The 23808-nt window shown below is 44.0% G+C and overlaps 1 protein-coding gene across 1 annotated transcript in view; it reads right to left on the minus strand.

The window, feature by feature from the left end:
* sptlc1 (serine palmitoyltransferase, long chain base subunit 1) overlaps positions 1-23447 on the minus strand; it is a 39620-nt gene extending 16173 nt beyond the window's left edge. Inside the window, exons 1-11 of the mRNA XM_056235859.1 lie at positions 23378-23447; positions 22386-22493; positions 21144-21238; positions 20920-21013; positions 19743-19815; positions 19532-19664; positions 19314-19443; positions 17907-17996; positions 17381-17488; positions 16413-16508; positions 13413-13509 (exon numbers count right to left, since the gene is read on the minus strand). Coding sequence (XP_056091834.1) covers positions 13413-13509; positions 16413-16508; positions 17381-17488; positions 17907-17996; positions 19314-19443; positions 19532-19664; positions 19743-19815; positions 20920-21013; positions 21144-21238; positions 22386-22493; positions 23378-23431 — 1078 coding nt within the window. The 5' untranslated portion in view covers positions 23432-23447. The remainder of the gene's footprint in view (positions 1-13412; positions 13510-16412; positions 16509-17380; positions 17489-17906; positions 17997-19313; positions 19444-19531; positions 19665-19742; positions 19816-20919; positions 21014-21143; positions 21239-22385; positions 22494-23377) is intronic.
* Between the last annotated feature and the right edge of the window lie 361 nt (positions 23448-23808).

Genomic DNA, 23808 nt, shown 5'->3' on the forward strand with positions numbered 1-23808 from the left:
GCCCTAACACTCACCGATCAACACTAGAAACACCACTGATGGACTCAGAGACACACACCTGCCCTAACACTCACCGATCAACACTAGAAACACCACTGATGGACTCAGAGACACACACACCTGCCCTAACACTCACCGATCAACTCTAGAAACACCACTGATGGACTCAGAGACACACACCTGCCCTAACACTCACCGATCAACACTAGAAACACCACTGATGGGCTCAGAGACACACACCTGCCCTAACACTCACCGATCAACACTAGAAACACCACTGATGGACTCAGAGACACACACACCTGCCCTAACACTCACCGATCAACACTAGAAACACCACTGATGGACTCAGAGAAACACACCTGCCCTAACACTCACCGATCAACACTAGAAACACCACTGATGGACTCAGAGAAACACACCTGCCCTAACACTCACCGATCAACACTAGAAACACCACTGATGGGCTCAGAGACACACACACCTGCCCTAACACTCACCGATCAACACTAGAAACACCACTGATGGACTCAGAGACACACACACCTGCCCGAACACTCACCGATCAACACTAGAAACACCACTGATGGGCTCAGAGACACACACACCTGCCCTAACACTCACCGATCAACACTAGAAACACCACTGATGGCCTCAGAGACACACACCTGCCCGAACACTCACTGATCAACACTAGAAACACCACTGATGGGCTCAGAGACACACACCTGCCCTAACACTCACTGATCAACACTAGAAACACCACTGATGGGCTCAGAGACACACACACCTGCCCTAACACTCACCGATCAACTCTAGAAACACCACTGATGGACTCAGAGACACACACCTGCCCTAACACTCACCGATCAACACTAGAAACACCACTGATGGGCTCAGAGACACACACACCTGCCCGAACACTCACTGATCAACACTAGAAACACCACTGATGGGCTCAGAGACACACACACCTGCCCTAACACTCACCGATCAACTCTAGAAACACCACTGATGGACTCAGAGACACACACACCTGCCCGAACACTCACCGATCAACACTAGAAACACCACTGATGGGCTCAGAGACACACACCTGCCCTAACACTCACCGATCAACACTAGAAACACCACTGATGGACTCAGAGACACACACCTGCCCTAACACTCACCGATCAACACTAGAAACACCACTGATGGACTCAGAGACACACACACCTGCCCTAACACTCACCGATCAACTCTAGAAACACCACTGATGGACTCAGAGACACACACCTGCCCAAACACTCACCGATCAACACTAGAAACACCACTGATGGGCTCAGAGACACACACACCTGCCCTAACACTCACCGATCAACACTAGAAACACCACTGATGGACTCAGAGACACACACACCTGCCCTAACACTCACCGATCAACTCTAGAAACACCACTGATGGACTCAGAGACACACACCTGCCCAAACACTCACCGATCAACACTAGAAACACCACTGATGGGCTCAGAGACACACACCTGCCCGAACACTCACTGATCAACACTAGAAACACCACTGATGGGCTCAGAGACACACACACCTGCCCTAACACTCACCAATCAACTCTAGAAACACCACTGATGGACTCAGAGACACACACCTGCCCTAACACTCACCGATCAACACTAGAAACACCACTGATGGGCTCAGAGACACACACCTGCCCTAACACTCACCGATCAACACTAGAAACACCACTGATGGGCTCAGACACACACACCTGCCCTAACACTCACTGATCAACACTAGAAACACCACTGATGGGCTCAGACACACACACCTGCCCTAACACTCACTGATCAACACTAGAAACACCACTGATGGGCTCAGAGACACACACACCTGCCCTAACACTCACCGATCAACTCTAGAAACACCACTGATGGACTCAGAGACACACACACCTGCCCGAACACTCACCGATCAACACTAGAAACACCACTGATGGGCTCAGAGACACACACCTGCCCTAACACTCACCGATCAACACTAGAAACACCACTGATGGACTCAGAGACACACACCTGCCCTAACACTCACCGATCAACACTAGAAACACCACTGATGGACTCAGAGACACACACACCTGCCCTAACACTCACCGATCAACTCTAGAAACACCACTGATGGACTCAGAGACACACACCTGCCCAAACACTCACCGATCAACACTAGAAACACCACTGATGGGCTCAGAGACACACACCTGCCCGAACACTCACCGATCAACACTAGAAACACCACTGATGGGCTCAGAGACACACACCTGCCCTAACACTCACCGATCAACACTAGAAACACCACTGATGGACTCAGAGACACACACACCTGCCCTAACACTCACCGATCAACTCTAGAAACACCACTGATGGACTCAGAGACACACACCTGCCCAAACACTCACCGATCAACACTAGAAACACCACTGATGGGCTCAGAGACACACACCTGCCCGAACACTCACCGATCAACTCTAGAAACACCACTGATGGGCTCAGAGACACACACCTGCCCGAACACTCACTGATCAACTCTAGAAACACCACTGATGGACTCAGAGACACACACCTGCCCGAACACTCACTGATCAACACTAGAAACACCACTGATGGGCTCAGAGACACACACCTGCCCGAACACTCACCGATCAACACTAGAAACACCACTGATGGACTCAGAGACACACACCTGCCCGAACACTCACTGATCAACACTAGAAACACCACTGATGGGCTCAGAGACACACACCTGCCCGAACACTCACTGATCAACTCTAGAAACACCACTGATGGACTCAGAGACACACACCTGCCCAAACACTCACCGATCAACACTAGAAACACCACTGATGGGCTCAGAGACACACACCTGCCCGAACACTCACTGATCAACACTAGAAACACCACTGATGGACTCAGAGACACACACACCTGCCCTAACACTCACTGATCAACACTAGAAACACCACTGATGGGCTCAGAGACACACACACCTGCCCGAACACTCACCGATCAACACTAGAAACACCACTGATGGACTCAGAGACACACACCTGCCCGAACACTCACCGATCAACTCTAGAAACACCACTGATGGGCTCAGAGACACACACACCTGCCCGAACACTCACCGATCAACACTAGAAACACCACTGATGGACTCAGAGACACACACACCTGCCCGAACACTCACCGATCAACACTAGAAACACCACTGATGGGCTCAGAGACACACACCTGCCCAAACACTCACTGATCAACACTAGAAACACCACTGATGGACTCAGAGACACACACACCTGCCCTAACACTCACCGATCAACACTAGAAACACCACTGATGGGCTCAGAGACACACACACCTGCCCTAACACTCACCGATCAACTCTAGAAACACCACTGATGGGCTCAGAGACACACACCTGCCCGAACACTCACCGATCAACACTAGAAACACCACTGATGGACTCAGAGACACACACCTGCCCTAACACTCACTGATCAACACTAGAAACACCACTGATGGGCTCAGAGACACACACCTGCCCTAACACTCACTGATCAACACTAAAAACACCACTGATGGGCTCAGAGACACACACCTGCCCTAACACTCACCGATCAACACTAGAAACACCACTGATGGGCTCAGAGACACACACACCTGCCCGAACACTCACCGATCAACACTAGAAACACCACTGATGGACTCAGAGACACACACCTGCCCTAACACTCACCGATCAACACTAGAAACACCACTGATGGGCTCAGAGACACACACACCTGCCCTAACACTCACCGATCAACTCTAGAAACACCACTGATGGGCTCAGAGACACACACACCTGCCCGAACACTCACCGATCAACACTAGAAACACCACTGATGGACTCAGAGACACACACCTGCCCTAACACTCACCGATCAACACTAGAAACACCACTGATGGGCTCAGAGACACACACCTGCCCGAACACTCACTGATCAACACTAGAAACACCACTGATGGGCTCAGAGACACACACCTGCCCGAACACTCACCGATCAACACTAGAAACACCACTGATGGGCTCAGAGACACACACCTGCCCTAACACTCACTGATCAACACTAGAAACACCACTGATGGGCTCAGAGACACACACACCTGCCCGAACACTCACCGATCAACACTAGAAACACCACTGATGGGCTCAGAGACACACACACCTGCCCGAACACTCACCGATCAACACTAGAAACACCACTGATGGGCTCAGAGACACACACACCTGCCCGAACACTCACCGATCAACACTAGAAACACCACTGATGGGCTCAGAGACACACACACCTGCCCGAACACTCACCGATCAACACTAGAAACACCACTGATGGGCTCAGAGACACACACACCTGCCCGAACACTCACCGATCAACACTAGAAACACCACTGATGGGCTCAGAGACACACACACCTGCCCTAACACTCACCGATCAACACTAGAAACACCACTGATGGACTCAGAGACACACACACCTGCCCTAACACTCACTGATCAACACTAGAAACACCACTGATGGGCTCAGAGACACACACACCTGCCCGAACACTCACCGATCAACACTAGAAACACCACTGATGGGCTCAGAGACACACACCTGCCCTAACACTCACCGATCAACACTAGAAACACCACTGATGGGCTCAGAGACACACACACCTGCCCTAACACTCACCGATCAACACTAGAAACACCACTGATGGGCTCAGAGACACACACACCTGCCCGAACACTCACCGATCAACACTAGAAACACCACTGATGGGCTCAGAGACACACACCTGCCCGAACACTCACTGATCAACACTAGAAACACCACTGATGGGCTCAGAGACACACACACCTGCCCTAACACTCACTGATCAACTCTAGAAACACCACTGATGGGCTCAGAGACACACACCTGCCCGAACACTCACCGATAAACACTAGAAACACCACTGATGGGCTCAGAGACACACACACCTGCCCGAACACTCACCGATCAACACTAGAAACACCACTGATGGGCTCAGAGACACACACACCTGCCCGAACACTCACCGATCAACACTAGAAACACCACTGATGGGCTCAGAGACACACACACCTGCCCGAACACTCACCGATCAACACTAGAAACACCACTGATGGGCTCAGAGACACACACACCTGCCCGAACACTCACCGATCAACACTAGAAACACCACTGATGGGCTCAGAGACACACACACCTGCCCGAACACTCACCGATCAACACTAGAAACACCACTGATGGACTCAGAGACACACACACCTGCCCGAACACTCACCGATCAACACTAGAAACACCACTGATGGGCTCAGAGACACACACACCTGCCCTAACACTCACCGATCAACACTAGAAACACCACTGATGGACTCAGAGACACACACACCTGCCCTAACACTCACTGATCAACACTAGAAACACCACTGATGGGCTCAGAGACACACACACCTGCCCGAACACTCACCGATCAACACTAGAAACACCACTGATGGGCTCAGAGACACACACACCTGCCCTAACACTCACCGATCAACACTAGAAACACCACTGATGGGCTCAGAGACACACACCTGCCCAAACACTCACTGATCAACACTAGAAACACCACTGATGGACTCAGAGACACACACACCTGCCCTAACACTCACCGATCAACACTAGAAACACCACTGATGGGCTCAGAGACACACACACCTGCCCTAACACTCACCGATCAACTCTAGAAACACCACTGATGGGCTCAGAGACACACACCTGCCCGAACACTCACCGATCAACACTAGAAACACCACTGATGGACTCAGAGACACACACCTGCCCTAACACTCACTGATCAACACTAGAAACACCACTGATGGGCTCAGAGACACACACCTGCCCTAACACTCACTGATCAACACTAAAAACACCACTGATGGGCTCAGAGACACACACCTGCCCTAACACTCACCGATCAACACTAGAAACACCACTGATGGGCTCAGAGACACACACACCTGCCCGAACACTCACCGATCAACACTAGAAACACCACTGATGGACTCAGAGACACACACCTGCCCTAACACTCACCGATCAACACTAGAAACACCACTGATGGGCTCAGAGACACACACACCTGCCCTAACACTCACCGATCAACTCTAGAAACACCACTGATGGGCTCAGAGACACACACACCTGCCCGAACACTCACCGATCAACACTAGAAACACCACTGATGGACTCAGAGACACACACCTGCCCTAACACTCACCGATCAACACTAGAAACACCACTGATGGGCTCAGAGACACACACCTGCCCGAACACTCACTGATCAACACTAGAAACACCACTGATGGGCTCAGAGACACACACCTGCCCGAACACTCACCGATCAACACTAGAAACACCACTGATGGGCTCAGAGACACACACCTGCCCTAACACTCACTGATCAACACTAGAAACACCACTGATGGGCTCAGAGACACACACCTGCCCGAACACTCACTGATCAACACTAGAAACACCACTGATGGGCTCAGAGACACACACCTGCCCTAACACTCACTGATCAACTCTAGAAACACCACTGATGGGCTCAGAGACACACACCTGCCCGAACACTCACCGATCAACACTAGAAACACCACTGATGGGCTCAGAGACACACACACCTGCCCGAACACTCACCGATCAACACTAGAAACACCACTGATGGGCTCAGAGACACACACACCTGCCCGAACACTCACCGATCAACACTAGAAACACCACTGATGGGCTCAGAGACACACACACCTGCCCGAACACTCACCGATCAACACTAGAAACACCACTGATGGGCTCAGAGACACACACACCTGCCCGAACACTCACCGATCAACACTAGAAACACCACTGATGGGCTCAGAGACACACACACCTGCCCGAACACTCACCGATCAACACTAGAAACACCACTGATGGACTCAGAGACACACACACCTGCCCGAACACTCACCGATCAACACTAGAAACACCACTGATGGGCTCAGAGACACACACACCTGCCCTAACACTCACCGATCAACACTAGAAACACCACTGATGGACTCAGAGACACACACACCTGCCCTAACACTCACTGATCAACACTAGAAACACCACTGATGGGCTCAGAGACACACACACCTGCCCGAACACTCACCGATCAACACTAGAAACACCACTGATGGGCTCAGAGACACACACACCTGCCCGAACACTCACCGATCACCACTAGAAACACCACTGATGGACTCAGAGACACACACACCTGCCCTAACACTCACCGATCAACACTAGAAACACCACTGATGGACTCAGAGACACACACCTGCCCGAACACTCACCGATCAACACTAGAAACACCACTGATGGGCTCAGAGACACACACACCTGCCCTAACACTCACCGATCAACTCTAGAAACACCACTGATGGGCTCAGAGACACACACCTGCCCGAACACTCACCGATCAACACTAGAAACACCACTGATGGGCTCAGAGACACACACCTGCCCTAACACTCACTGATCAACACTAGAAACACCACTGATGGGCTCAGAGACACACACCTGCCCTAACACTCACCGATCAACACTAGAAACACCACTGATGGGCTCAGAGACACACACACCTGCCCGAACACTCACCGATCAACACTAGAAACACCACTGATGGACTCAGAGACACACACCTGCCCTAACACTCACCGATCAACACTAGAAACACCACTGATGGGCTCAGAGACACACACACCTGCCCTAACACTCACCGATCAACACTAGAAACACCACTGATGGGCTCAGAGACACACACACCTGCCCTAACACTCACTGATCAACACTAGAAACACCACTGATGGGCTCAGAGACACACACCTGCCCTAACACTCACTGATCAACACTAGAAACACCACTGATGGACTCAGAGACACACACACCTGCCCTAACACTCACTGATCAACACTAGAAACACCACTGATGGGCTCAGAGACACACACACCTGCCCTAACACTCACTGATCAACACTAGAAACACCACTGATGGGCTCAGACACACACACCTGCCCTAACAATCACCGATCAACTCTAGAAACACCACTGATGGGCTCAGACACACACACCTGCCCTAACACTCACCGATCAACACTAGAAACACCACTGATGGGCTCAGAGACACACACCTGCCCTAACACTCACTGATCAACACTAGAAACACCACTGATGGGCTCAGAGACACACACCTGCCCTAACACTCACCGATCAACTCTAGAAACACCACTGATGGGCTCAGAGACACACACCTGCCCGAACACTCACCGATCAACTCTAGAAACACCACTGATGGGCTCAGAGACACACACCTGCCCTAACACTCACCGATCAACACTGGAAACACCACTGATGGGCTCAGAGACACACACCTGCCCAAACACTCACCGATCAACACTAGAAACACCACTGATGGGCTCAGAGACACACACCTGCCCTAACACTCACTGATCAACACTAGAAACACCACTGATGGGCTCAGAGACACACACCTGCCCGAACACTCACCGATCAACTCTAGAAACACCACTGATGGGCTCAGAGACACACACCTGCCCGAACACTCACCGATCAACTCTAGAAACACCACTGATGGGCTCAGAGACACACACCTGCCCGAACACTCACTGATCAACACTAGAAACACCACTGATGGGCTCAGAGACACACACACCTGCCCGAACACTCACCGATCAACTCTAGAAACACCACTGATGGACTCAGAGACACACACCTGCCCTAACACTCACCGATCAACACTAGAAACACCACTGATGGGCTCAGACACACACACCTGCCCAAACACTCACTGATCAACACTAGAAACACCACTGATGGACTCAGAGACACACACCTGCCCTAACACTCACCGATCAACACTAGAAACACCACTGATGGGCTCAGACACACACACCTGCCCAAACACTCACTGATCAACACTAGAAACACCACTGATGGGCTCAGAGACACACACACCTGCCCTAACACTCACTGATCAACACTAGAAACACCACTGATGGACTCAGAGACACACACCTGCCCAAACACTCACTGATCAACTCTAACACCACTGATGGGCTCAGAGACACACACACCTGCCCTAACACTCACCGATCAACACTAGAAACACCACTGATGGACTCAGAGACACACACCTGCCCGAACACTCACCGGACAACACTAGAAACACCACTGATGGGCTCAGACACACACACCTGCCCCAACACTCACTGATCAACACTAGAAACACCACTGATGGACTCAGAGACACACACACCTGCCCTAACACTCACCGATCAACACTAGAAACACCACTGATGGGCTCAGAGACACACACCTGCCCTAACACTCACCGATCAACACTAGAAACACCACTGATGGACTCAGAGACACACACACCTGCCCGAACACTCACCGATCAACACTAGAAACACCACTGATGGGCTCAGACACACACACCTGCCCTAACACTCAATGATCAACACTAGAAACACCACTGATGGGCTCAGAGACACACACCTGCCCTAACACTCACCGATCAACACTAGAAACACCACTGATGGGCTCAGAGACACACACACCTGCCCTAACACTCACTGATCAACACTAGAAACACCACTGATGGACTCAGAGACACACACACCTGCCCTAACACTCACTGATCAACACTAGAAACACCACTGATGGACTCAGAGACACACACACCTGCCCGAACACTCACTGATCAACACTAGAAACACCACTGATGGGCTCAGAGACACACACCTGCCCTAACACTCACCGATCAACACTAGAAACACCACTGATGGGCTCAGAGACACACACACCTGCCCTAACACTCACTGATCAACACTAGAAACACCACTGATGGACTCAGAGACACACACACCTGCCCGAACACTCACCGATCAACACTAGAAACACCACTGATGGGCTCAGACACACACACCTGCCCTAACACTCACTGATCAACACTAGAAACACCACTGATGGACTCAGAGACACACACCTGCCCTAACACTCACTGATCAACTCTAGAAACACCACTGATGGGCTCAGAGACACACACCTGCCCTAACACTCACCGATCAACACTAGAAACACCACTGATGGGCTCAGAGACACACACCTGCCCAAACACTCACCGATCAACACTAGAAACACCACTGATGGACTCAGAGACACACACACCTGCCCTAACACTCACCGATCAACACTAGAAACACCACTGATGGGCTCAGACACACACACCTGCCCGAACACTCACCGATCAACACTAGAAACACCACTGATGGGCTCAGAGACACACACACCTGCCCTAACACTCACTGATCAACACTAGAAACACCACTGATGGGCTCAGAGACACACACCTGCCCGAACACTCACTGATCAACACTAGAAACACCACTGATGGACTCAGAGACACACACACCTGCCCTAACACTCACCGATCAACACTAGAAACACCACTGATGGACTCAGAGACACACACACCTGCCCTAACACTCACCGATCAACACTAGAAACACCACTGATGGGCTCAGACACACACACCTGCCCGAACACTCACCGATCAACACTAGAAACACCACTGATGGGCTCAGAGACACACACACCTGCCCTAACACTCACTGATCAACACTAGAAACACCACTGATGGGCTCAGACACACACACCTGCCCTAACACTCACCGATCAACACTAGAAACACCACTGATGGGCTCAGACACACACCTGCCCTAACACTCACCGATCAACACTAGAAACACCACTGATGGACTCAGAGACACACACCTGCCCTAACACTCACTGATCAACACTAGAAACACCACTGATGGGCTCAGAGACACACACACCTGCCCGAACACTCACCGATCAACACTAGAAACACCACTGATGGGCTCAGAGACACACACCTGCCCTAACACTCACTGATCAACACTAGAAACACCACTGATGGGCTCAGAGACACACACCTGCCCGAACACTCACTGATCAACACTAGAAACACCACTGATGGGCTCAGACACACACACCTGCCCTAACACTCACCGATCAACACTAGAAACACCACTGATGGGCTCAGACACACACCTGCCCTAACACTCACCGATCAACACTAGAAACACCACTGATGGACTCAGAGACACACCTGCCCGAACACTCACCGATCAACACTAGAAACACCACTGATGGACTCAGAGACACACACCTGCCCGAACACTCACCGATCAACACTAGAAACACCACTGATGGGCTCAGAGACACACACCTGCCCTAACACTCACTGATCAACACTAGAAACACCACTGATGGGCTCAGAGACACACACCTGCCCGAACACTCACCGATCAACACTAGAAATACTAGTGATGGGCTCAGACACACACCTGCCCTAACACTCACTGATCAACACTAGAAACACCACTGATGGACTCAGAGACACACACCTGCCCTAACACTCACCGATCAACTTTAGAAACACCACTGATGGACTCAGAGACACACACCTGCCCTAACACTCACCGATCAACACTAGAAACACCACTGATGGCCTCAGAGACACACACACCTGCCCAAACACTCACCGATCAACACTAGAAACACCACTGATGGGCTCAGAGACACACACCTGCCCGAACACTCACCGATCAACACTAGAAATACTAGTGATGGGCTCAGACACACACCCACCTATTACATCATCGCCACAGACCAATGGCAGCTCGAAGGTGTTTGCCTGCCCGAGTGAACTTTCCTGGGAAGTTCACTTTTGAAAACGGTTTCAAACTCCAAATGAACTTCATTTTTGCCTGATCTTGTCACACCAGTTCATTCTGAAGTATCGCTTGCCCTTAAGACTGTTTCTATACGGTTACTTCTGGACCAAGTCAAAAAGAGCTGGGGATAATCTGGTGTTTCGATATGGCATGGTTCCCTCGTCAATGTAAGTCTATGGGATTTTCAGCCCTTTTAAAGTCCGCCAAGCAAAAGTCTGATCGTACTTAAGAGTTTTATTCAAGTGCCTTAACTAAATGTGAGTAATTGTGTTGGCCAAGCAAATACAGCTAAAAATGATGTCTTAGCGTCGCTGCATATGGTTTAGATCAGCTGATTATCAGAGGGTCTCTTTAAAGCCAGGCCAAATCAGTCAACTAAAACATAGTTAAAAGTTAAAAAAAAGAAAGAAAGAAAGAAAGAAAGAAATGCTTAGTCATGTTATATAAAGGACGATGAAAAATCGTAATTCAGGTGTGTGTGTGTATATATACTGTGGTGGCCAAAATTATTAGAACGGTAAGAATTTTTTTATGTTTTAAAAGAAGTCTCTTCTGCTCACCAAGGCTTCGTTTATTTGATCCAAAGTACAGCAAAAACTGAAATATTGTGAAATATTTTTATAATTTATTTTCTATTTGAATATATTTTAAAGTGTAATTTATTCCCTGTGATCAAAGCAGATTTTTCAGCATCATTACTCCAGTCTTCAGCGTCACATGATCCTTCAGAAATCAGTCTAATATGATTTGCTGCTCAAGAAACATTTATTATTATTATTACAAAACAATTTCTTTTCAAGATTCTTTGATGAATAAAGTTCAAAAGAACAGCATTTACCTGAAATAGAAAGCTTTTGCAACATAATAAATGTCTATACTGTCACTTTTGATCAATTTAATGCATTATTCCTTGCTGAATAAAATTAATATTTATTTCATTTCTTTGCAAAAAAAAAAAAACTCTTACTGACCCCAAACTTTTGAATGGTGTTTAATGTTACAAAAGCTTTCCATTTCAGATAAATGCTGTTCTTTTGAACTTTCTATTCATCAAATAATCTGAAAATTTGTACACAACAGTTTTCAACATTCATAATAATGAGAAATGTTTCATCATATTAGACTGATTTCTAAAGGATCATGTGACACTGAAGACTGGAGTAATGATGCTGAACATTTAGCTTTGATCACATTACCATATATTCACATAGAAAACTGTTATTTTAAATTGTAAAAATATTTCACAATATTACTGTTTATGCTTTATTTTTGCTCAAATAAACGAAGCCTTGGTGAGCAGAAGAGACTTCTTTTAACCATTAAAAATCTTACCGTTCTAATCATTTTGGGCACCACTGTATATAGAGGTATATCTAAAAGTATGTTCCCAATCATCTAGCAAAAAAATGATACAGTAAATGGCTAGAGAAGATAAAATGCATGCTTTAGTCTAAGTAAATGTTACCTGGATCTTCCTCCATGATGTTCAGGCCTTCGATAGCAGCGGCGGCCAGCATGGGTGGAAGAGACGCGGAGAAACAGTAACCCTGGCCTGACAGACGCTGACAACACACATTCATAATCAATTCACAACAGAAAATATTCATATTCAATTTAGAGTATAATAATGGTGGGGAAATCTTTATTAGAAGCCAAGCAATGAAGGGTCCATCGTGATTTTCGCGACCATTACAAAAAAAGTCATCGCATTTAAACAAAACTTAGATGTGGACAGTGGAGACAGTGGCAACTGGTGGTTATTATTAATCATTAATATACTTATAACTTTACAATTATAAATATGCTTTTAACCATCCCTGCAGAATCCAGCAATACCACATTTATCAAGGTCGCCAATATTATTGGTCCATTTGAATAAGATTGAAACTGCTGGATATTTGCCACACTTTGAAACTTAAGCATCTTTGGAACCAAAACTTGATAAATATGCTTTTAATAATTCAGTTTTTTCCCCCACTGAACTCTTTCCTATCCCTTTAGGGAACAAAATCAATACTGCCCCATCGGTTTACTTGTCTGCCATTTTTAACATTATAAATGTTTGTATATTTAATACATATTGTCAAATCTTCACCAAAGTGGACTATAAATAAACGCTTGATCTTCACATCGAGCCACAGGTTATCACACTGAGTTATTGGGTTTTGAGTCTCGAGGGGCATTTTTTTCAAAGTAACTGGGCAGTGAAAGTGTACGGAAATCTGCAAACAGCCCAGATTGTTGATGCTCCATATGCATTTCAGTGGAGCGTGTGGATTCACTTCCCTCACATCATTAAAGGGAAGAACGAATCTGATACGATCCATGTGATTCACAAGCCATGTTATTTGACAGTCAAATAGGCAAGGAAAAGAATAAACGACTGTATGACAGTAAAATCAAACCTCATAAATATAGAGGATGGCAAAATGCATCATATGGTAACTCAAGTGGAATTATGTCATAGCAAAAGATTGATTTCTGTCAATTATCCACCATAGAAACTTTAAAGAAACCGTGTTAGAAACTCCCATCTCATAAGGATCTGGATCACATATCAAAGAGACTCGGTCACATGAGGATAATTCCACACGTACGTCCAGATTTAAAAAAGCATGTGCATATAATTACAGTTTTATCTTCAGAATATAAAAACCATATGTACAGAAATATACATCAAAAGAAGCCTCTTTTGATCATTCAAACAATGACCAGAAAGCCAAATCTTTTAGATTCGCAGCACCAAACAGCTAAGAGTGTGCAACACACAGTTGCCTAATAAAAGCCTTTGCTTTCAAATACAGATTCTTTTCGGCTGTCAGTATTTGCTGTAAACACATTTCCCATGCACTGATATACACACAAAGTCAAAATGATTGTGTGTGGAAAAATGGACAGCGAGCCAGAGATGATGTAAACAGACATTAGACTGAAGCCAGGTGTTATGCCCTCAGCCTTTCATTCAAAGTCGGATGTGGAATACTCCTGTGTAATACCGTCGGGTAGGGGTAACAGACTATGATTGACAGATGACAAAAAACCAAACAAATTCACACACTACACGGTTAAAGGGATAGTTCACCCAAAAGCTAAACTCACCCCATGATTTCTTCCCCCTCAAGCCATCCTGGGTGTATATGACTTTCTCCTTTCAGACGAATACAATCGGAGTTATATTAAAAAATGTCCTGGCTCTTCCAAGCTATATAAATGCCTCATTCATTCATTCATTATAAATGGCAGTGAATGGCCGTTTCTGTTTTGAAGTCCATAAAAGTGCATCTATCCATGATAAAAGTGCACTTTAATCATGGACAGATGCACTTTTATCATGAATAGATGCACTTTTATCATGGTCAGATGCACTTTTATCATGGACAGATGCACTTTTATCATGGACAGATGCACTTTTATCATGAATAGATGCACTTTAATCATGGATAGATGCACTTTAATCATGGATAGATGCACTTTAATCATGGATAGATGCACTTTAATCATGGACAGATGCACTTTTATCATGAATAGATGCACTTTTATCATGGTCAGATGCACTTTTATCATGGACAGATGCACTTTTATCATGGACAGATGCACTTTTATCATGAATAGATGCACTTTAATCATGAATAGATGCACTTTAATCATGGATAGATGCACTTTAATCATGGATAGATGCACTTTAATCATGGATAGATGCACTTTAATCATGAACAGATGCACTTTTATCATGAATAGATGCACTTTTATCATGGTCAGATGCACTTTTATCATGGACAGATGCACTTTTATCATGGACAGATGCACTTTTATCATGAATAGATGCACTTTAATCATGAATAGATGCACTTTAATCATGGATAGATGCACTTTAATCATGGATAGATGCACTTTTATCATGAACAGATGCACTTTTATCATGGGCAGATGCACTTTTATCATGAATAGATGCACTTTAATCATGAATAGATGCACTTTAATCATGAATAGATGCACTTTAATCATGGATAGATGCACTTTTATCATGAACAGATGCACTTTTATCATGGGCAGATGCACTTTTATCATGGGCAGATGCACTTTTATCATGAATAGATGCACTTTAATCATGGATAGATGCACTTTAATCATGGATAGATGCACTTTTATCATGGGCAGATGCACTTTTATTTTAAGCTTGGAAGAGCCAGGACATTTTTTAATATAACTCTGATTGTATTCGTCTGAAAGAAGAAAGTCATATACACCCAGGATGACTTGAGGATGAGTAAATCATGGGCTACTTTTCATTTTTGGGTAAACTATCCCTTTAAGTACATCGTGCATCAGTCGTTTGGGACGCAACCTTGAAAAGTCTGACTTTCTGAGTTGAATGGAACAATAGACATTATGCTGAATATTCCTGCAATAAAGTCCCAAAAAGTAAGTTTTATGGTGCAGATCAGTTGTTATTTTGTAGTCATACCTGATGATCAATCACGAATGACCGTCCACAGCAGAAACCTCCGATGGATGCCAACGCATTCTCCATGTTGGCACTTATGAGGTCAATATCATCAATCTGAAATTAAAACACACATCCTTATTTTTCAAATGAGCACCTAGAACTGTAGAGAAGTGGATACCTGTCAACATTTGGTTTTCAAAATCCGGGAGATTTCTCCGGCGCGGGGGGTTTGTTGGGGTAAATGTACAACTTCTAACGACTGGAAATAAGGTGTGGCCCCTTTAAGAGCTGTGCGCTCCCTGTTGAACTGTCGGCAGTATTGTATTGTATGTGCGCCTCGAACACCCCTTTTACTGTCTATGCGAACACCCCATGTATGCGAGTAATTTCAGTTTGATGCTAATTTTTATCTGATTTTGTTTATTAAGTTACGATTTGGACGGTAGAACGTGTGACAGACAGTTAGGCTACACGAGTTCGATTTGGGAATAAAGTGCGAGTTGTGAGATGCCAATCGCCTCCGTGTGTCTGTCTGGCCTCTGCATGCAATAACTTCAGTTGTGAGCTATCCCTAATCTTCCTGAAGCAACGCGTTACAAACTGTACTTCAGTTTCATTGCGGGGACACAACCTTCACCTGCCATCATGTCTATCGGCTCGCTTTCGGGTTAAACTTTCCGCGACTGCGCAACTGGGTTATAGGTTGCCAGGTTGAGGTGACAAACGGGTTGAAATTGTAAATGGTGTGTGGATTGTGTGAATATAATGCATTTAATAAAATCTGGCAACTGGTCAACATTAGACAAACATATTGGTCCGATTATTCATAAAGGAGTTTGGGCCATGCAAATTACGGGAGTTTCCCGGGAAAAATAACAAACCGGGAGGGGTCCGGGAGATAGGGCTAAAAAACGGGAGAAACCCGGGAAAAACGGGAGTGTTGACAGGTATGGAGAAGTGTACTGTTTGTTCTAGCCATTACGTACGTTGACCCCAAAATGCTCTGTGACTCCTCTTCCATGTTCTCCAAGCACCCCGAAAGACATGCTCTCCTCCAAAAAGATCCGTACTTTATATTTGTACTTCAGTTTTACCTGGAAAAGAAGATGCATCCATTAAAAACACCAGCTCGTGTGGAAAAATGCAACCAGTGCAATGTAATAGTAGCAGTGTGATATGCAGAAATGTAATATTGATGGTTAGGTGTTTGTTCAAATCCCATAAAAGTTATAAACAGTATTAGAAGAGGTATACAGAGCATTCAGGAGTAATCAGATCCTTTCCTTTTTCTTTTAATAGTTCTTATGTTGCAGCCTTATGATGAAATGCTTTATTTGAATGCTTTTTAATAATCTGCACCCCATTTGATATATTTCAGTTTTATCTTTCTATCACAAATCTGTTTATTTGTCATTGATGTGAAAAAAAAATCATAAGGGTGAAATGAGAAAAATTGTGTGTGGGGAAAAGCTGAATTATTCTCTGAATGCGCTGCAGGCTACGTGATCTCACCAGTTCAGGCAGTGGGCAGATATCTGCAGTGTTGATATAGAGACCCTCGACTAAAATGAACCGTCGGATTACTCTCGCCTTACGTGGATTCTGAAATAAAAAACAACATAACTATGAATGAACTAGCATGTCTACAGCAAAACAACAAACAAACAAACAGCTGCTGCATTCAAAATATGATATACTCTTTCAGTATATGTTCTGAGTGAATGTAGACTGTTGCTAAGGTCTGTTGAGTGGTTGTTAGGGTGGATAAATGAATATATGTACTACTATATATAGTAGTACATACAATACATCGTATTGCGCTTGATACATCGGTGCATGTTCTACTAAAGAATTTTTTTAATTTTTTTATCCTTTCTTTTAAAAAGTGAAAATTATCTCTATTTCAAAAAACATTTCTGTTGACAAAAAAAGGCCACATGGGCAATAATATATTAACCGATAATGTAACTTTTCACTATCCAGTCAAATCCCAATTGTTAAAATCGGTTACACATCAATTCAATGTGTCCTTATTACAGTGTATATACAGTGCTTTTAGCGTAAGTGAACACACCCATGCTAAAGTTGACTCAAAAGAGGAATTAAAAAAATCATCTTTTTGGAAATTGATCTTAATGCCTTAATAAAAAAAATCAGAAAAAATCCAACCTTTAAAGACACCAATTTTATTTGTGAATTAATAATGTATCGTAAATAAATAAATGTTCTTCTTTAACATACAGGGTGCATAAGACAGGACACTCCTATGTTAAAGTCCCATAGAGGGGCAGATTTATATTTTTAAAGGCCAGTTATTTCATGGATCCGGGACACTATGCATCCCGATAAAGTTATCTTTGCCTTTGGAAATAAAATAGCCCCGCATCATCAGACACCCTTCACCATTCCTAGAGATTGGCATGGTTTTATTTCAGTTAGCCTAATAGTTGGTTTGATTTGCATTGAGAGATGATCTTATGGAAGGTACCCTGTGCCGATCTCTAGGTGCGGTGAAGGGTGTGTGATGATGTGGCGCTATTTTAATTCCAAAGGCAAAGGGAACTTTATCGGGATGCATCATAAATGGATACTATAGGAAGTAAATGTAACGTGTGTAACAAGGATACAGTAAAATAAAGTGTTACCTTAAAGTTGCAGTAATTTCGGAGAAACGCTGTTGAACATTTAAATCAACACCTAAACAATTTTGTGAATATTTGCATGACGTCTCTTCTGTGTGTATGTGTGTGTGTGTGTGTGTGTGTGTGTTGAAAAAAAAATGTTTCTCAGAAATCTCTTACTGCACCTTTAAAATCAACATTATTTGATACTGTTTTACCAGGAAATAGGTTACAAACCGCATTTTATGCTTTATTTTTTAAATTTCTTTTCATGTCACCTGGTCAAATCCCTCCTCACCTTCTGATCTTCAATCTCTTGCTCCTTCAGAAGGCGCTCGAGGTCCTCCATATCGTTGTGTCTGAAGTATTTGATGAAGCTGCGTGAAGCCTGGAGGCCTTTCTGGATGGAGAAACACGCCGCCTCGTCGCTGAGAGAACCAGAGACACACACACCGATCAGGATGCGCTTTATCGTCTCTAAAGATGCTCCTGTTTCAGCTGGGGATGTGAACTTACACAAAGATGATGTCTCCTCTCTTGGAGTACGCTGGAATGGCACTGGCGATGGTGGCGAAGCCATACGAGTAGATGATGGCCTCCTCTGTTCTCATGAACTTTGCCAAGCGCTCTTCCAACTCCAGATGAACATCTGCAGAACATTTACATCCTTTAAACTGACAGTGTCCTCAGACAGACAGACAGAAAGCTGAGGTGTAGATCCACCCACCGAAGGTCCCATAGAATCCTCTCGGTCCACACGTTCCCACGCCGTATTTTTTTAGTGACGTCAGTGCCTTCAACTGAAAACAGATTAATGATACTGTGAGACGCAGTGGATTAAAGCTTTTGTTGAAGTACGATAAGACTTTCTGGTAACGCTTCCTTTTACAGTCCTGTTACCCATGTACTTACTATGTACTTATTATAGTAATTATAATTACTGGGTAATAACTAGGTACTAACCCTGAACCTACCCCTAACCCATGTACTTACCTTATATTAGCCAGTACTTTCTAGGCAAGTACACTGTAAGTACACGTAAGTACTGTACTGTAAAAGGAAGCGTTACTGATTTTCTTCACAAACAGAGTTCTCTAATGACCAAGAATATCGAAATCTTCACACTGGCCACTTTATTTACATGAATTCCTCTAGTTAAATAAATAAATAAAAAATTGGCCCCATTTACTAGTGTTAATTTTGTTAAAGAAAAGTATGTAGAAAAATGTTAGTCGACGACCTTTTTTTTTCCATGACTAAAACGAGACGATGATGAGACGACACCAACGTCCTTAAATGATAACTGTTATTATTACATTCAAAATGTTGTTAAAAAATAGAAACTTTACCAAAATCTCTCATTGTTTTGATCTAAAAAAAAAAAAAAAAAAAGAGGACAAAAACAAATATAATAGCAAGGATGCATTAAATTGATGAAAAATTACATTAAAAACATTTATATTATTACAAAAGATTTATAGAACAAATACATGCTGTTCTCACAACTGTTTTCAAAATTGATAATCAGAAATGTTTCATCATATCAGAGTGATTTCTGGAGGATCATGTGACGCTGAAGACTGGAGTAATGATGCTGAAAACTCAGCTTTGATCACAGGAATACATTACACTTCACTAAATATTCACATAGAAGCAGCTATATTAAATGGTAATCATTTTTGACAATATTACTGTTTCTACTGTATTTTTGATCAAATAAATGCAGCCTTGGTGAGCCGTAAGCTATTTACAGTAAGTGTAAGTGCCATGTAAACTACGCCTCCCCAATCAAGACGTGTTTAGCATTAACGATCAAACTGCACGCTACAATCAGGAACAGCTACGCCGACTGCAAATGTGAAGAATGGAAAAGCACTTGGGCTAGCGTCTGTGCTGCTGCAAACCTTCACACGCTCGTTGTCCAGCAGACCCAAGAAGTTAAATGAGGCGAAGTTAATGCACTCTTTCCCATTTACGATGATTTTGTGGCTTGGAGGGCTGTAAAAGAAAAACACGGCCTCAGTCAGGATCATTTACACTGTAATTATTATTCCATATGGGGGCCGACAGAGCTGTGATGGAGGGAGACACGTTGGTCTCGCTGACCGCACACACACACAAGACGTACCCTGTGACCACATCGTAGTGAAGGGAAGGGTGATCTTTGGATACGGGAGACACCAGCGGCTCAGGCTGCCACTCCTCAATTAACTCCTCTTTCTCCTGAAACACACGAATAAGGGACACACACAAACGCTTATGCAATCGAGCTACAATTCCTGTATTGAAGTAACTGGGTCAAATTACCATTACCAGTATTACAATACTGTCATTTAATTTGGCACATTTCTAAATTGTCTTAAGAGCAAACGGTAGCTCGGATAGGTTAAAAAACACATGAGGAGAAGCGTTTGGATCATATAACATCAGACGTTCACATTCGGTGGGGATTAGATTTCTTAGAGGACCGTTGAGTTACTACTGACGTTGTGTGAGAGAAAAAAAACACAGACTAGGCAGATTCGGACGGGATTAAGATCACAAAGTACGGAGTGAAAATTTAATTTTTCCTAACTTCCCCCTGAAAAACTAGTCCCGTTCAAATAGGGCTCATTTTGTGTTTTGATCTTGTACAAATTTTTGTTGGCTTAATGGCAACTAATTGAATAAAAATAAATTATAGTTAACAAACAGCAACTGTATTAACAGCAACTCACATTAATACTTGAACATAAATGTGTAGCATTTTATTACTGGTTATTGAAAAAAGTCTGATAGATCATGGCAGTTTGTTGCTAGTTTACATGGATATAAAATTAGCAAAATATCAGAATCAGATCATATTTCATACTCTTTAGTAAAACACAAAAGTTTGGGGTCAGTAATATAAATATGCATTAAATTGACAGTAAGCGACAGTAAAGGCCTTCTATTCATCAAAAACTCCTCAAACATTTCCACAGAAATATGAATTAGCTCAACTGTTTTCACTGATAATAATCAGAAATGTTTCATCATATCAGAGTGATTTCTGAAGGATCATGTGACACTGGAGTAATGATGCTGAAAACTCAGCTTTAATCAGGAATAAATTACACTTTACTATATATTCACATAGAAAACAGCTGTTTTAAATTGTAATAATATTTCACAATATTACTGTTTTTACTGTATTTTTAAACAAATAATTGCAGTCTTGGTGAGCAGAAGAGACTTTCAAAATCAAAAACATTTAAAAAAAAATTATACTGGCCACAAACTTTTGAACGGTGGTGAACAATAAGTTTGCTTGAATCCAAAATAGCAACAGTAAAACAGAAATCATCCTTCAGCTAACACTGCACCAGTGTGTGAATGAAGGATCTCTCACCTTTTCTGTGAGGTCCGATCTCTCCTGAAGTTTATATGTTTTGGAAAACAGCAGCCTGATAATCCATAAAATCAGAATACCTTCTAAAATCAAATGATATGCTGGTGCCTAGAGGAGAAATCAACATTATTATGAAACGAACTGCATCCCTTCTCATCTGACTGAACACATTCATAAGCCATGTATAATGGTGATGAATGGACACTTGTGATGCACATCCTATATTAATGTTCATCAGATGAATTTACACCGTAATTAAAATGCAATGTTTTCCAGATGAAGCACCCCTTATCAGACATGCTAAAGATAAGTGTGTGTCTTATAACAGCATAACTTGTCAGCAGCTGAATGTTTTATATAATTTGCAGTAAGTTGCGCAATCCAGTGATTATACCACAGTTACTGAATGTAGATTTTTTAGGGGTTTTTTTTATTATTGCTTTAGTTCTCATATAAAACGCTCTCAAACAATCAATATAAAGCATTCACAGAAAAACTGATCATACAGATTTGGTCACAGTTAATCACTCACTTTGACAACAGAGAAAAGGGAAATAAATGGAGTTCTAGATTCAGAATAAACAGCACACAATCCATTAAAACATTTACCACGATTTACACCAAAATACAGTTGTTGTCACTACTTCAATAACTTGGAATCAACCAAAACATGACAGAACGATCCTGAAAGCTTCTTATTTGTGTATTTTTATGAGAGTCCATATTAATGTCATGCTTTTAGTGTATTAACAGTAGGGGTAATAACTTTCTGACGGGGTCACTGTAGTAAACTCAGGTGTGGATGAGTGAGCCTCACCTGTGTGACTGTTAAACACTTCCTGGAGTTACAAAACTGAAGAAGATTATGTGTGTGAAATATAGCCAAATACAATCATATGGGCCGGTGCTGTTCAACCGAACACACGCTAAATGTCTGTCGATATTTACGAAAATTAAAAAATAAATAATAAAAGCAGAAAGTTTGTAGTTACCTCGTAGAAAGCTTGCACCATCTCCACCAACACCCACTGTTGCCCCGACGCCATTTTGACTGAGTCATGTGACTGACTGCGCGTCCCTGATTCATGTGAGGCGCCATCGCGCGGAGATCACGCGCCGGTGCAGTTTCCCTCGTTTTTTTGTTTTTTTTTAATATGATGTCATAATCAACCCACACTGTTGATGTTTTATAACGTCATTGTAGCCACAAGGTTATTATAAACGCTCTTGGTTCTGTCTGTTTCCTATAGCACGATCTTTTGGTCTTCTTTATTTGGGACAAAGCTTTGAAAATGCGAAACAAATAACAAAATGTCCTACAATACTACCCAGTGAAGCGTGTTTTGGAAAGAATTACGCTGAACATTTCTACCTGTCAACAGTTCAACAGTTTTGAAAATGTGCATGCAAGCATGATAGACAT

Source organism: Rhinichthys klamathensis, unplaced genomic scaffold (assembly GCF_029890125.1).
Source record: "Rhinichthys klamathensis goyatoka isolate OS25496 unplaced genomic scaffold, OSU_Roscu_1.1 h1tg000431l_1, whole genome shotgun sequence".
NCBI classification, from domain to species: Eukaryota; Metazoa; Chordata; class Actinopteri; order Cypriniformes; family Leuciscidae; genus Rhinichthys; species Rhinichthys klamathensis.